The sequence below is a fragment of the Muntiacus reevesi genome, chromosome 2, assembly GCF_963930625.1.
Source record: "Muntiacus reevesi chromosome 2, mMunRee1.1, whole genome shotgun sequence".
NCBI classification, from domain to species: domain Eukaryota; kingdom Metazoa; phylum Chordata; class Mammalia; order Artiodactyla; family Cervidae; genus Muntiacus; species Muntiacus reevesi.
The window spans coordinates 268,325,686-268,342,377 of NC_089250.1; the positions used below are offsets into that span (position 1 = coordinate 268,325,686).

Genomic DNA, 16,692 nt, shown 5'->3' on the forward strand with positions numbered 1-16,692 from the left:
GATAGCAGCTTCCCATCAATACTTTCTAGGGATGGGCCACACCACCACAAACAAGAGGACCAGGGAGGCTCTGCTGGGCTTATAATCTGGAGGAGAGTTGTAGAGACACGACAGATTAAACACACGCTTCCCCCCAGGAGGGGACAGGGGGTGTGCAGAAAACAGGAGGCGTGATAAGGGAGGGGGTGGGGAGGCACTTCACTGGGGCGATCAGGGGAGTCCTCGGGATATGATGGGCAGTGGTGAGGAGCCAATCGTGGCAAAAACAAAGGGGCCAATGGTCACAGGCCGTGGGGATGGCGCATGCCGAGGTCCTGAGGTGGGACTGATCTCTGCCTGGGCTGGAATCTGAGGGGAGGACAGGCAATCGGGCCAAGGCAGAGGCAAGAGGATCCCCAAGTTGCTCCAAGGTCCCCGGGCTCCTTAAGGAGCATCTCCTAATTTCCTAACCAAGGGAAAAATCTGCTGCTGAGTGAGTGGTCCTCAGAGACTGAGCAAACTGGAAACTATGGTCCTGAAAGGGGCCGTTAAGTTTGCTTTTAAATTTCAACGGTATGGGCTGGACGGGGAGGTCGGATGGCCTTCTCGGTAAATATGACTGGGGCATCTGTGAGCCAGGCCAGCGACGTGAGTGGGGAACAGAGATGCAGAGACAGACTCGACCTGGTTCTCACGGAGCTCATCGCCAGCAGGTGACTATGACAAGTGACCATGCGCCAGGGGATCCCGGACAGGGGACGGAGGCAGAGCCCCGGAGGAGGTGGACAAGGAGGAACTTAGCAACTGCCCGGAGGGACAGGGTTGAGGGGCAGGGAGAGAGGGCTGTGGGAGGAGCCAGGTCTCTCAGACAGCTGTGGAGGTGGGGACAGAGACTGGGACGGGGGCAAGCCGGGTGGAGGGGGTCATGCCTTCATTACTGGAGAGTGTCTGTGGTTAAGGTGGAGTGTGCTAGGCTCCCGAACAAACAAACAACCTGGCATTTCTGGAGCACTCTGCGCCCAGGAACGGGCGTAAACATCAGACGGCATCAGTGGAGACAGCGAGGGGAGCCAGGGACAGGGTTGAGACCGCCCGGTTCTTCCTGCTGGAACCCACCTAGAGTATCACCTGGAGGTCCAAGGGGTCGTAGGCAGATACCCGCAGGTCCTGCAGCAGGGCTTCCAGATTGTTCCTCAGTGTGGAGTAGGGCGGCTTCTCCTCGTACTGGAGGGCCATCACCACCTTCAGGTACTCCTGCAGGGTCTCTGCGGTCAAGATACGGGGGAGGCCTGAGAGGGGTGGCACCCAAAACCCAAAGCCCAAGGGGCTGTGCCCAGAGGGTCTCAGTCATGGTGCTCCTTTGCTCAATGCTTCCTCTGTGCCTGGCACCGCCACAGTCACGTAATAGATTTTTTTTTTTTAAACGTTAAACATAAGCACCAGGAAAGTGGTACTGAGAGCAGCAGTGTGCCTGTCGCCTAGCGTCACTGACAGGGATAGAACAGGACACTGTAGGGAAACAACAGCCAGTTGAGATGGCGGTGGTCAGACTCTCACTGCCGTCCCATGGTCCTCTTGCTCTGGTCCACACTCTGTAAACAATGACTCTGCGTGGTTATGGAATGGCTGAGATTGTTTATAGCACTGCGCAGGAGAATCATGCCTATAGAAGCACCACCTGAAAAGCCCTTGCCGCGCGGTGGGTGATGACAACCATTAGAGAAGAATAAAGCCTGTCTGCCTCGCTGCTGCCGAACAAAGCGTGTCTGCAGCTCCTTGCGTCTTCTTCCAGCTTCTTCCTATCTGCTGCCTGGCTTGCAGCTGGCCTACCCTGGGCTCAACTATAGCAAGACAGATAGTTACTCGGGACATTGTAGAAGTCCCAGTAGGGGACTATAGATAGAGAGGAAACCTAGGCAACTTTTGGAGACTAATGCTGCCTCAAGAAAGCTATTGGGGCTTCCCAGTGGTGTAGTGGTAAAAGAATCCGCTTGCCAACCCAGGAGGCACAGGTGATGTGAGTTCGATCCCTGGGTTGGGAAGATCCCCTGGAGGAGGAAATGCAACCCACTCCAGGACTCTTGCCTGAGAAATCCCATGGACAGAGGAGCCTGTCAGGCTACAGTCTGTGGGGTTGCAAAGAGTAGGACACGACTGAGCAGGCACACACACACAGAGCCCGCTTAATTCTGGGGCAGAGCCCACTTGCCTGCTGGCTTGCACCTCTCACGAGCATCCTATATTAATAAATCTACATTGTGCCTATCATTTTGCCTCTTGATGAATTCCTTCTGAGCTGAGACAAAAAGAATCCGAGCCTCGGTAAGTCCAGGCATCAGGTGAGTGATTCCAATTAAAAGACCGTGGGGTCAAGTCCTAATCTGACATGCATGGATTTATAATCAGCTATCAACTCATGCCAACCTTATTTCATCAAAACCCCTACTGCTTCCCCCTCCTGTATTGTTTTAAATCAAATCCCCGCTGATTATATGATTTTATCTCTATTTGGTGTGTATCTCTAAAATGCGGGCCAACAAGCTTTTCCTGTGAAGTGCCAGACAGTAAATATCTTTGGCTCAGAACGCAGGGAACCTGTGAGGGGAAGACCAAACTCAGCTGTTCTCCCACAAAAGGCCCAAGAAGGGAGGCGGGGAAGCCAATGCACGTGACTACGCACCAAGACTGCTTTACTGATGGATACTGCAGCTTGAATCTCACAGGTTTCATGTGTCACAAAATGATGTTCTTTTGATGTTTTTTCAAAAGATACAAATGGAATTTTAAACAAAACAGAAACAGATGTATAACTAGAAAGGCATTTTGTCATATGAAATGTGTATTTCTAATTATAATCCGTTACTCACATACATATATATATAACTACAACTATGTATCACTGAAGCTAGTATCTCATTAAGCATTTCCTGACCTTGTGCAGGGCATTCATACTTTTGCTGTCTTTTAGGTTTTGCTTATCTGTTTATTTTTGGCTGTGTTGGGTCTCTTTGCTGTTCTCGGGCTTTCTCCAGTTGCGGCGAGTGGGAGCCTGCTCTCTCATTGCGGCGCCTAGCCGTCTCACTGCAGCGGCTCCTCTCGTTGCAGAGCATAAGCGCTAGGGTAAGCGAGCTCAGCAGCTGGGGCTCCCAGGCTCTGGAGCGCGGGCTCAGCAGGGTGGCACACGGGCTTAGGTGCCCCTTGGCCTGCGGAGTCTTCTCAGCTCAGGGATCGAGCCCGTGTCTCCTGCACTGGCAGGTGGATTCCCAACTGCTGGACCACCAGGGAAGTCCTTTAACTTAAAAAAACCCCACCTGATCCTCCATCCCTGAGAGCACTGCTGTTAACATTGGCTGCACATCCTCTCCAATGCTTTCTTCTCTGATGAGATCTTTTAATAATGAAAATGGGATCTGACCATGTATATATATGTATGTACATATGTATTTGGCTGCAAGGGGTCCTACAGTTGTGGCATGTGGGATCTTTGATCTTCGCTGCAGCACGCAGAATCTTTAGTTGCAGCATGTGGGATCCAGTTCCCTGACCAGGGATCGGACCCGGATCCTCTGCACTGGGAGCTCAGAGTCTTAACCACTGGACCACCACGGAGGTCCCTGTCTTTTTCACTTTTAAAATCCCCATTAAATGGATTTCATGACTGACTAATGAGTTACAAGTGAAATTCCAGCTGACATTAAGTGTATTTTACCACAATTTAAAAAATATCCATAAAATTCTATAAGCATTGACACAGAAAATCTCCACAGAATCTTCTTAGATGGAAAAGTAAGTCAGAGACAAATACAGGTGATATGATTCCGTTAAAAAAAAAACCACACATTATGTGTATGTGGTTACATGTGTGTGTGCGCGCTGCTGTTGTTACTGTTCAGACACACTCTTGAATCTGGGTGGGGGGAGACTTGTTTCTATGAGGGGCACAGATACACTTGTGATTTGGGAAACTCAAGGGAAATAGAGGGATGTGAGGACCGGTACCCCGGGATGGCCCGAGTCCTGGTCTCTCTGCGGCCCCTGCCTGCTCCCTCCCTTGGGACATACCTGAGGGGGTGATCCAGCGACTGCACTGTCCCACGAGGCCCTCCGGGTTGTCAAGAAACCTGAAGGGACAGAAGCATGCGTGAAAGGCCTTTCAGGGAAGGAGAGTCACCTTTTGAAACAGGACGTCTCATAGACGTGCCCTAGTTTTCCTTATTCTCATCAGTTGTGACCTGGAACAGGAGTCCCCAAACTTCAGGATCTAATGCCTGATGATCTTGAGGTGGAGGTGATGTAGTAATAAAAGAAATAAAATGCACAATAAATGTAAGGCGCTTGAATCATCCCGAAACCATTCTCCCACTCTCCACCAGTCTGTGAAAAACTGTCTTCCACAAAACCAGTCCCAGTGGCTAAAAGGTTGGGGACCGCTGCTCGAGAGAGTCACCTTGGACACTGGATGAGTGAATTCTGAACGAGGTGTTCAGCGTTAAGCACAGCGTTAAGTACTTGCAGGCTTCCAACTGCGATATTTTTACCAACTTATCAACACATTACCTGGTTTCACCTGTGTGTGTGTCTGTGTGCATGCTCAGTTGCTTCAGCTGTGTCCGACTGTGACCCCACGGACCAAAGCCCACCAGGCTCCTCTGTCCATGATATTCTCCAGGCAAGAATGGGTGGAGTGGGTTGCTATGCCCTCCGCCATGGGATCTTCCCCACATAGGGATCAAAGCCACATCTCTTAAGTCTCCTACATTGTCACGCGGGTTCTTTACCACTAGCACCACCTGGGGTGCCATTTGTAAATATATACATATATAAATACACACACACACCCCCCTCTTGGACCATGAAAGAAAAATGAAAAGTTAGTGGGGAGGGATAAATTAGGAGGTTGGGATTAACATATATATACTGGTATATATAAAATAGATAACCAGTAAGGATCTACTGTATAACATAAGGAACTCAGTATTTTGTAATATACTGTGTGCAAAAAGAATCTTTAAAAGTATATACATGCATATATATACATATTAACTGAATCACTGGCCTAGACACCAGGCTGGCTCCCCACTGTCCGCAGAGTGGTGCTGTGATCCCCTTCCCCTCCTCTACAGCCCAGAAGTCCCTAAAAGCCTCTTGTTCTCCAACCCTTTCTGTTCCACCCCCTCCCATGGCTCTGGGCCCAGCTCAGGCCTCACTTTCTCCATGGACCCCGGCCTCCTCCCCAACTTTCCATTCACCTCCCCACAGAGCCCCAGAAAGTCTGTCTATGCCTCTGCACATACCGCTCCTCTGCCCTTGGGTGCCTTTCCCCACCTTGATCCCCAGTAAGTGGCCGCTCTCCCTTCTGGACATGGCTTGAGGGCCCGTCCCCTGGGAGCTTCCTCTGAACCCTCCCAGGCAGAGGAAATGGGTCCCTCCTGAGTGCCTGCACACAGGTCCACGGATGCCTTACAGCAACTGTCACATGTGTACAAGGATGGGGTCTGATGCATGTCTCTCGGGATATATGAGGTAGAAGACTGAGCAACAGAGTGATGGCATAAAAGGGCTGTGCCAGCCTCAGGACAGCGTAAATTGTGTGAGTACTTCCCCCACACAGGCTCTCACCGTCGGGATCTGGGGACCTCTCTGCCCAGCTGCAGGCTTAAGAGCAGAGACCAACTCCAACCGGAGTCTGTGCTTTCCCAGCTGGGGGTCTTGCATGCCAGAAAGCCTTGGGGAATCAGACTGCCTCTCATCTGTCTGTTATTCATTCATTCTGTCATGAACTAGAATTTACAAAAAAAAAAAAAAAAGAATACATATTTGCTGAGTGAATGGGAAAAAAGCCACATACACCAGCAACGTCAGAGAGGACAGTTGAAAAGTGCAAGTGTTAGTTGCTCAGTCGTGTCTGTCTGAGACCTCACGGACTGTAGCCCACCAGCCTTCTCTGTCCACGGAACTCACCAGGCAAGAATATTGGAGTGGGTTGCCATTCCCTCCTCCAGAGGATCTTCCTGACCCAGGGATTGAACTCAAGTCTCCTGAGTTCCAGGTGGATTCTTTACCATCTGAGTCACCAAGGAAGAAAATGTGCATATCTCAACACTGCCCCCTTGTGGTCCCTCAGGTCAGCTGACAGAGGCTGGGCTGTGGGGTCTAGAATGAGCCCCGCATCACCACTGACATTTCCCAGAGGAGCATCTTCATGTTCCCGGCCCTCCTCCTGTGGTTGTGGTTGGGATCTGGGGTTCTGGAAAGGACTGTTACCTATTTTCTCAGGGCCTCTTGGTGAGAGCAGCTCAGTCTCATCGCTAACACAGCAGACTGTGTCAAGGAGCAGTTCACAGACTAACCACACTAAACATGTTAGCGATTGGGCTGTGTCCTCCGACTACCTGTGTCGCTAATTCTGAGACTCGTTTACACCTGGCTTCGTTGCAAAAAATACAAAATTACTGGAAAACTAGAAAATAAGTGCAAAAAGAAAAGAAGAAAACAGGGCAACGGGCTTGTGTTATGGCAGGTACTGAGGCTGCCTTCCAATGCAGAGGTTGCCTGCGGAAGCCTGGTTGCTGAGGGCTGCTCTCTCTGTCCATCTCTTCCCCCTTCTGCAGAGATGTTAGGGCATTATTAGCACCCAGGTGGGACCGCCTCACTCACCTTCTAGAGTCGATTCACCTGTCACCACTGCCGCGAGACCTGCCCTGGCCTTTAAATCTAAGACAGCAAGCATGCCCACACCCTGCCAGTGCCACTGGCGGATACCCAGGGCTCTGAACTGCCTGCCCCACCCTCCGACCTCTGACACGCCTTGTGTTCCACTATCTATTTGCTGTCTCTCCCATTAGAATGTGAGTTCCTTGAGGGCAGGGGTGTCTGTCTTAAGTTATTCTGTATCCCCAGGCCCTAGAAGAGCCTAGTGCAGGGAAGTGCTCAGTGAGTATCTGGTGAGTGGAGGATGGCTGCATCCAAATGCCACCAATCCCCTGCGATGAGCCTCTCACACTTGGGAGGTACCAGCTTCCAGGTGAAAGGGCCTCCTCTGGAGTCAAAGGGGCTGGGAGTGCCTCTCATCAGCTGTGTGACCCAGGCTGACCACCTAAGATCTCCGTGCTTCAGATCGGGAGAGCACTTGCCTCAGGGCTGACACAGGGAAGTGGTGGGCGCACTGCCCAGGGCAGAAAAGCATAGTTAGCCATGAACAGGTAGTTACGGACAGGCCAATGTGACAGGTGTCCCTTCCTCGGAAGTGAACAAGCAGGAGGCCCGATGCAGTAGGGGTGAGGGAAGGGCTCCCTGGGGAGTGACCACTAAGCTGAAACATGACGGAGGATGAGATCTGGGGCGGGGCACCACTTACGCCAATGGAACACACACATACAGGCGCGTGTTCGATTGGCATAGATCAAGCACAACATATTTTTCAAGGATACAGCTACATCTAAAATTACTTGAGGAGAAGCACTGAGCTTCTTTAGAAATGTAAAAAGTTAAAGAAATAAAGCATTAAGTGAAAGAAGGAGAATGAGATTTAGAGCACAAGACCATTTATGCAAGTCAAACGCACTCATCACACGTTTAAGAAAAAAAAAACTTGTTTAAGGACACAGATGTGACTATACCTTATTTAAAAGCAACAGTCAGAAGCAGTAAACTCGACACACATGTAACTATGGGGTTAAACTGGAAGTGTTGAGTGAAAAAAGCCAGAAACGGTGAGATTCTTAGCAGAGTAACATTTATGCAAGTCAGATACAGCGCCACGACTGTCATGCAAGTTTAAGGATACAAGTACATTTAAGGAAGCATATCAGTAGGACACATATATATTCAGTATGTATGAGTGGGTATCCCTGGTTGAGTAAAGGAAGATGGGAGATAATAAAGGGGGCAAAATGAGAGGCTCAACATGAACCACCGACACAGCATGCTCGGAACTGAGAAGACAGACAGACTCGATGCCGTTCACTGGAGAGTTTTCTCTTTCCACTCTCCCAGGGCTTCTGCGGACAGCTCCTGAGACACTGCTGAAGTTTGAGTCTCCATTTGAACTTCAGGTTTGCACTTTAGATGCCATACCCAACCATCTCCTGAATGGCTCCTCTTGGGGTAACTCTCCAGCCCCAAGACTACACCAGAGCTCGAATCTCGAGCTCTGGACCTGCAGAGCTGCCCTGAGCTGCAGAGCTGTCTACGGTCCACACACTCAGCAGCACCTCCCCTTACAGCCAACAGCCCCTCTGTCCTTGGTGCTGAACCGCGCACCCACCAGCCCCCTCCCCCCGTACCCCACTGCCCTCTGTCCTTGGTGCTGAACCACACCACCCAACACTTCCGGGTTTATCCCACTGTCCTTGGTGCTGAATGTCTAAAACAGAACTAGCAAGATCTGGTGGTTTCACACGTGGAAGTGAGGGAAGTGTGGACACTAGAGGCCAGGGTTGCCAGATACTGAGACAAAGCCCAGGCCTAACTGCTCAGGTTGTCCATGTGTCCCTGTTGGAGTGAATGAATCATGGTGTCCTGCACACGGTGAGCATTTTCTACAGGCCAGGCTCTGTGCTGAGTGCTGTGCACCCAACTCCCTCAAATCCTTCCACCCAGAGGTGGGCGCTAATAGGAGACCAGCTCATGGAGGACACTGATGCTTGTGGAGGTTAAGCTGCCCACCCAACACCCTGCAGTGGTGGGGCCGGAGTCTGACCCCAGGCAGTGTGGCTCCAGAGCCCATGCTCTAGTCTGCTGGAATGGACGAGAGCACGCGCCTGAGAACTGCAGATGCCAGAGGCTGCCTCGCCCTCTTTTCTGTTCCCTGCTGGGTTCTGAGCTTCTGCCCCACCTGCAGGGATGGCGGACCAGCACTGCGCTCTGCTGACCCCTGGACTCACTTCTGTTTCAGCTTCATGATCTCCTCGGTGTTGGGAAGGCAGTTTGTCCATGGCAGGGTCCCATAGAGCCACTTCAGCAAACAGTAGCCCAGGGTCTGGAGGTCACTGCGGCGGGAGGGCCCTGGGGAGGGAGGGAAGGAGGTGGCCACTCAGGCAGACGTTCTGACATGCCCATCCTAATCCTTTCTCTCTCTCATCAACTCAGGCATGTGCTCACACACGCAACCCACCTGAAAATACTGGCTCTCAACTGCTTACCCACTTATCACTTGTCTACTCTCAGGCCTCCAGGAGTCTCTCAGTTACTCATTCACAACCTTGGTCATCTCTTCGTCCCTGCTTTCACTAGCTCACTCCCTCACCTACTTGTCTTTCATTCATGAACCTATTTGTTCCATGAATCCTCAGAACCTTGGGTGACAAGCCCCTTCCCACAATCTTTTCTTTTTTACTATTTATTTATTTAGCCACACTGGGTCTTAACTGTGGCACGTGGGATCTTCGATCTTCACTGCAGCATGTGAACTCTTAGTTGCAGCATGTGGGATCTAGTTCCCCTGAATTGGGAGTGCAGAGTCTTTGCCACTGGACAACCAGGGAAGGCCTCCTTCCCATATTCTTAAATTCCAGACAAGAGTTTGGTTGGCTCCCAGCCCTTGACAGTCCAGTGGAGAGATGTAACAGGCATGAAGGTGCCTAGAAGGATGGCCACTGAATTCAGCCTCACTTGGGAGGGAAGGACAAACAGAGCAGACAGCGGGGTTTGGTTTTCTTACACTTCCTGAAGCACATGATTTAGAGAACACTTCATAAGCATTCGACAAACACTGCGAGCTGTGTTGGACCCTCTGCCACCTGGTGCTGGCGGCACACACACCGTCCCTTCCCTGGGGGGCTCAGCGTAACGGGAGGATGCGGGCAGGGACATGGATGGCCCTAGTTTCAAGGGGTTTGGGCGAGAGAGGCCCAGCCTCCTCAAGGCGTCTCCTCAAAGGGCGCTCTTCCCTCCCTATGTGGTTTCCCGGGATAATCTCACACCTGTCCCTGGGCTTCAACTGCCAACTTCTGAAATGCTGCTGACATCTGGGTCTCTGTCTAGACCTCACTGGTGTGCTGCAGAGATGGATAATCAGTGGTTTACAAGTGCGTATTCAGCAGCCCCTCCTGGATGACTTCGAAGTCACCCTCTCGCATTCTAAGTCCACACAGATCCCGAATGTGGACCTGGGGACCCCCAGGGCTCCCTAGCAGTCCTCAGTGTTGCCCCACAACGCTCCGACACGTGGGGATGCTGTCCATGGTTCTGACCCCTACCATGGCTCCCTGCCTTAGCGGGACTCCTGCATTTGGCCACCTGCTGTCCATGGCTGTGCCAACCGAGGGCTGCCCTTGTCTGAGGAGCATGTCTCCAAGCTCCTGAACCCCTTCTCTGGCCCCTTACCACATCCCTTGTGCAGGTCCATGCTAATGAACTCAAGGTCCCCCTCATGTGGGCTCCTGCTGCCTTCGGTGTAAGCCACATGTCTGCCACCTGGCGAATAGCGGAAGGTGAAGCCGTAGCCTGCCAGGGTCACCTGTGTGCACGTGGGGAGAAGCCATACAGTTTGAAGATTAGGAATCTGTATTCTGAAGTCGGAGATTTCAATTGTGGGTGCAATTTGAAACAACCCAATACCAAACAGTACAGGAGGATGTAGAAAGAACCCAAATCAGTCATTCCCATCACTGCTCAGTCCCAGTTCCCAGAAGTAACCACTAACAGCTTCTCACATGTTCATTTTCTTTAAATAATCAGCAAACGCATGTGGGTAAGAAGGATGCTCTAATTTTCCTCAGAGGGATCGCACTGTACCTCCTGTTGGGCACACAGCTTTCTGTACTTAAATAGTGTATTAACTGCAGAGCCAGACAGACCAGATTCCAATGCCAGCTTGGCCCATCAGTGCCCATGCAACGCTGGGGAAATTATGAAACTCTCTGGGGTTTGATTTCTCTATTGGCCAAATGAAGGTAATGATAGTCCTCACCTCGCAGGGTTGTGAGGAGGCTTAACTGGGTTTAAAACGCAAAGTGCTTAGCTAACACACAGTTAGCCACATCAGCCGTCTAACGGCTACCTCTTATCCTGCGAATGGAGAGGGGACGCCCGTTGGCTTTGTCCACGCGAGACCTACATTCTCTGGTCACAGTTTGTGGTGGTCACTTTTATCCGCCACAGGGTGCCTAGACGTGTCGCCAAAGGTTATTCTGGGTACGTCTGTGAGGGTGTGACTGGAATGGGTGGCAGACTGCCCTCTCTAGTGTGTGGGCCTCGCCTCATCGGTTGAAGAACAGAACAGAAAGGCTTAAGTGAAAGGGAATGCCCCTTGCCTCTCTGCTTGAGCTGAACATCAGCATTTTCCTTGGGTTTGAACAGAAATACTGGCTCTTCTCAGGTCTTGAGTCTGCCAGTTTTTGGACTGGAACTCACACAGGTGTTTTCAGGCCTTTGGACTCTGACTAGAAACATACCATTAGCTCTCCTGTTCTCCAGCTTGCCAACTGCAGATTTAGGGCCCCTGAGCTTTTTTAATTTGAGTCAAATTCTTATAATCTCTCTCTCTGTATATACACACACACACACACATATACACACATACACTTTGTTTCTTTTTTTTCTTTTTGGCCTCCTGCTATGTGGGATATTGGTTCCCTGACCAGGGATCAAACCCATAACCCCTGTATTGGAAGCTCAGGGTCTAAACCACTGTACTATCAGAGAAGTCCTAGTTTTGCCTCATATGGTTCTAGGATTTTTCTCTGAGACCAGCCCTCTCCAACTCTCAGTCCAAGTGATTGAGGTGGGGCTCACCCAATCCATCTCCACTAGGGTTGCTAAATGGAGGGGATTTAAGCCTCATTTGCTGGTGGTTATTTTGTCATCATAGCAAAGAGGGACTGCCTGATAATGAGCAATGCAAACACGAGAAGAGCCCAGGGATGGAAGATCCAGTTTCCTAATGACAGGGTCTGAATTTTTAGAATCAGCCATGCCTGAAGCCAGCGAAGTCCTGGATCTTTCCACTCCAAGGAGCAATAAATTGTACCTCTCTTTTTTTAAACTAACCCCACCCCCCTTTTTTTGCTTAAGGCATGTTAAATTTGGTTTCTATCATTAGAAAGAGTAATTACAATTTACTTTAAATACTAATCAATATGCTATCAGAAGTATATATATTAAGGTTTTCCCATTTTACTGTCAGAATCAGTGTTGTCAGGAACATTTTGTACGTGTATCTCTTTTTTTTCCTCTTTTATTTTTGGCTGCATCGGGTCTTAGTTGCGGCACTCGGTATCCTCACCGCAGTATGAGGGATCTTTCATTTCGGCTTCTCTCTAGTTGTGCTGCGTGGGCTCAGCTGTCCCGAGGCATGTGTGACCAGGGACTGAGCCTGTGTCCGCTGCATTGGAAGGCGGATTCTTAACCACTGGACTACCAGGGAAGTCCCTGTAATATATCTTTGAATATATGGAATGGATAAATTCCTCACAGAGGAACCGGTAGATCAAAAACCTTATGCAGTTAGTTCCATCAATCTTGCACAAGCAAACGACAGTTGGTGGAACCTGCTACCCAGGTCCGCTGCTACCTCCACCCTGACAGCTGGCAGTGGGGGGCCCTCTTCTGTGCACTGACTACCTGTGGAAATGGTAGTGAAATTATAGTGTGAAATGCATGTTTAGCAAATGTTAGGTACTGTATTTGAATCAATAAACGTGAATCCTTCTGCAAAAAGAAGACAAAAATCCATATACACTTAAAATTTTGACTGCTGTAAGAAATTATCTTCCTAAAAGTTCACCTGAGTACACTTCCAAAAAGGAAAGAATTCCTGTTTCCTCACATCCGTATCAGCAAGAGATATCCTTTTTTTTTTTAAATTTTGTCCACACAAAAGGTAAAAGTAGTAGTGTATTTTCAGTTTAATTTCCATGTTACTAGAATCTAATAATAATTGCAGGAGGTTGAGCATTTTTTCATACATTTAACTGACCTGTGGATTTCTTTTTCTATGAACTGCTTTTCCTATCCTTTGTCCATGTTTCTACTAAGTGGCTTATCTCTCCTCATTTACTCAAAGAAGCACTTTATTTTATACATGATGGATAGCAGTTCTTTGTCTGCAATAAGCATTGTGAAATAAATGCAGGTTTTAAGACAGGCGAGACCCGGAGCCCAGAGAGCCCCTAGGGAGGGTGAGGATCCGGCAGTTACCTGGCATAGGTTCTCTGGATTCACAAAGATATTCTTAGCTGTCATGTTGCCATGAACGTACTCGTTCTCATGGAGGAACTCCAGGGCATCCAGCTAGGGGAGGAAAGCAAGCGTTTCTGTGAGAAGTGCTGATAACACAGGGAGGCTCTGATGCAGAGCCTCGGAAGGAAAGCCCGCTGCTGGGCCTGGGGTCACGTGGTCCTGCTCGTCATGAGGGTGGTAACAGTGACAGATTGCCTGTGTGTGTGTTCAGTTGCCTCAGTCGTTTCCAACTCTTTTCCGCCCCATGGACTGTAGCCTCCTCTGTCCATGGAATTCTCCAGGCAAGAATACTGGAGTGGGTTGCCATGCCCTCCTTCAGGGGATCGTCCCAACCAGAGATTGAAACCGTGTCTCCTGAGTCTCCTGCGTTGGCAGGCGGACTCTACACCCAGTGAGCCACCTGGGAAGCCCCAGGGGTGGATTGAGCCTGACTAATTCTGAGTGAAGCATTTGGACGCCCTCCCTGACAGCACACCTAAGAATGTCTTAGAAGATATGAGTCTTCTAAATTCAGTATTTAGAAGCTTTTAAATTCAGTATTAAAGCTGACATCTCATTTTCCATCAATCTCTTGTATCTACTGGGTTGGCCAAAAGTTTGTTTGTCCTCAAGCCAGTACGGGAAAACCCAAATGAACTTTTTGGCCAACCCATTCTTTCTTAGTTGATCAAAATCTCAGGAGGGGAAAACGTTGGTTACTTATTGACCCTTGCAAAAACAAACAAAACCAACACTCATGTTCACCAGAGAGGTTTTCTCATTTGTTCAAAAAAGCAGAAATACATTTAATTGAGCAATTTGTACTTTTATTTCTAGCCCTGACTTTTCCACTGAGCTCCGAATGCATATACTGAACCCCCAGGTGCTCGCTGTATCCTGATTGCATCCCCCTTGATGCCAAGACTTAGCTGCCCACCCCATTCTGCTGCTTCTACAGACACGCCGTCCCCAGCCCAGCTCCTCCTCAGGCCTGGTCCTCTCGAGCCCACCTCACTCAGCCTCCACCTCACCCTCCCTGGCTGTGCCCACATGGCCCATGGGGTCCTTCTACACCCCGAGCTGATGCTGCCCCTGCCCGTCCTCAGTCCTCGCGTGGGTCCCCGGCCCTCAGCTTGGCGTTCAGGGCCCTGGGTCCTCTGGTCACTGCTGAGCCGCCACGCCAACCTCAGCTCCTGCCTTTCACCCTCGACATGTCACACGGCAAACACTGCGAGTAAAGACCTTCGGGACTCATCCCGCCGGCTGCTTATTTATATTTTTCACTTATTTTTATTTATCTTTGGCTGCCCTGGGTCTTCACTGCTGCATGCAGGCTTTCTCTAGTTGTGGCGAGGCGAGGGCCACTCTTGGCTGCAGCGCCCAGGCTTCTCACTGTGACAGCTTCTCTTGCTGCGGAGCATGGGCTCACTAGTTGCAGTGCACGGGCTTAGTTGCCTTGCATGGCACCTGGGATCTCCCTGGACCAGGATCGAACTCATGTCCCCTGCACTGGCAGACGGATTCTTAGCCACTGTGCTACCAGGGAAGTCACTATGTGTGTATTTGGCTGTGCCGGGTCTCATGTGCGGAAAATGGGATCTTCATTGTCACATGTAGGGTCTTTAGTTGCAGCATGCGAACTCTTAGTTGCAATAAGTGGGATCTAGTTCCTGGAGCGGGGATTGAACCCGGGGTGGGGGGGAGCCCTGCGTTGGGAGTGAGGAGCCTTAGCCACTGGACCCCCAGGGAAGTCCCTCCTCCAGCAGTTTAAGTTAGGTCCTCTTCTTCGTCACAGCATGGGGACACTTGTATCCAGAGCACTTTTCACTATTGGTGCAACTGTGGCTTAAACTCATCCTCTCCCACTAGACATAGAAACCATGTCTGTGCTGCCCCGCACTGCACTCCCAGGCCCTGGGACAGTGTCTGACACTCAGCAGGGACAGGATAAATATTTCATGGGAGGATGGATGGGGGAAGGAATGAATGACAGAGGTTCTGTGTGCTGTCCCCAACACGAGCCTTTGCCTAAGCTACTTCCTTGGGCTGGAACACTCTCACCATGTATTCCCACTCCCACCCTACCCCGCACCTTGCTATTCCCCACTCTGGTTTAGAAATACAGTCTACCAGGAAGCACAGTTGAACCCCCAGTTTAGGCTGGGACCCTTCCTCCAACTCCCACAGCCTCCTGAACATCCCTCACGGCATCACTTATCGCTCTGGTTCTAAAGGTCTGGTGTTCAGCTGTGCCATTCACCCTGCTTGCCCCAGTGCCCAGCGGAGGGAGATGCGGGCTGTGTCAAAGAGCAAACAGACTGGTAAACTAGGCCACCATGACCTGGACGGGAGCCGGAGACCCTTTGGTACCTACCAGCCGGCAGGCCATCTGGAACACAGACCTCACCGACATCACGCGCTTTGGGAAGTCATCCAGGATTGACTGAAGGCTCCTCCCCAGGATGGGAAACACCAAGAACCTGGAAGACACGGGTGTCCCAGGAGGTGGGAGAGAAGACTGGGGCAGGGACAGAATACAGTTCACCAAGGACGGACTGTGGCTGGGGACTACCAGGTCCCAGTCCAGGGTGAGATGAAGGGTTGGATGGGCGGGGGGTTGGTTTGGCTCAAAGCTGGGGGAGGAAGGAAGCGACTCCAGCAGCTCCAGGGTCCCAGCCATGCCTGGGCATGAGACAGAGAGAGAGGAAGCAGCCAGCGAAGCGCATGCGAGTGAAGCGACTCACCTGTACTTGTCCTGGTGAATGCCGAAACCGATGCAGGTGGGAATGGCCAGCTGCGGGATTGAGTACAGCTTCTTCCACTTGTTCACTGCGGGAGGCAGGGGCCTGAGAGGTCAGGGCCCACCTGGCCCCACACCCACAGTGGCCCACAGCCCACTCAGACCAGAAGCAGAACGCACCTGAGTCCCGACCAGACCCTGGGTCTCCTGCTTGGAGACACCGCTTCTGTGGGTGGGTGAGGGCTAGGGGGGGTAACGACAGGGGGTGTGAACGTGGTTTTGAGAAAGCACTGACAAATCTGGAGTGAGTGGAAGGGGTAAGAGTGACCGTGTAACCCATGAATTCTCACGCAGAGCTAATGAGATCGGGAAAAGTCTAAACTGGTCACTGTGTCACTAGAGGTCTGGCCAACCTTTCAGGATCTCAGTTGAATGGTAAAGATGGAGCAGAGTGCTGATGAAAGTTTAGTAACGGGTTGTTCAGGAAAAAAATAGCCCTGATTTGTGTTTGCGGATTTCCGTGGTGTAAATGCTTCCCAGTACGGCCAGTTACAAGCTACCAGTGTGGTATCATAGAAGATAGAGAGTTGGGCAGAGAGGCAGTAGCATGCCCTTACATGCTATTTCCATCACACAGATACAGTGAATGGAAGCAACTTCAAGAGTATAGATAATAGGGACTTCCCTGGTGGTCCAGTGGTTAGGACTCCATGCATTCACTGCCAGGGTCCAGTTCAATTCCTGGTCAGGGAACTAAGATCCCACATGCCACACAGTCTGGCCAAAAAAAAAGCACAGAGTGTAGATAACAG

The 16,692-nt window shown here is 50.6% G+C and overlaps 1 protein-coding gene across 3 annotated transcripts in view; it reads right to left on the reverse strand.

Moving 5' to 3' along the window:
• Positions 1 to 16,692, reverse strand: part of VRK3 (VRK serine/threonine kinase 3) — a 36,621-nt gene that overhangs the window by 438 nt on the left and 19,491 nt on the right. For all 3 annotated transcript variants that reach the window (XM_065926579.1, XM_065926577.1, XM_065926578.1), the window contains exons 8-14: positions 15,885 to 15,969; positions 15,515 to 15,620; positions 13,120 to 13,212; positions 10,306 to 10,438; positions 8,865 to 8,985; positions 4,042 to 4,100; positions 1,096 to 1,244 (exon numbers count right to left, since the gene is read on the reverse strand). In XM_065926579.1, the coding sequence (XP_065782651.1) occupies positions 1,096 to 1,244; positions 4,042 to 4,100; positions 8,865 to 8,985; positions 10,306 to 10,438; positions 13,120 to 13,212; positions 15,515 to 15,620; positions 15,885 to 15,969 (746 nt within the window). The remainder of the gene's footprint in view (positions 1 to 1,095; positions 1,245 to 4,041; positions 4,101 to 8,864; positions 8,986 to 10,305; positions 10,439 to 13,119; positions 13,213 to 15,514; positions 15,621 to 15,884; positions 15,970 to 16,692) is intronic.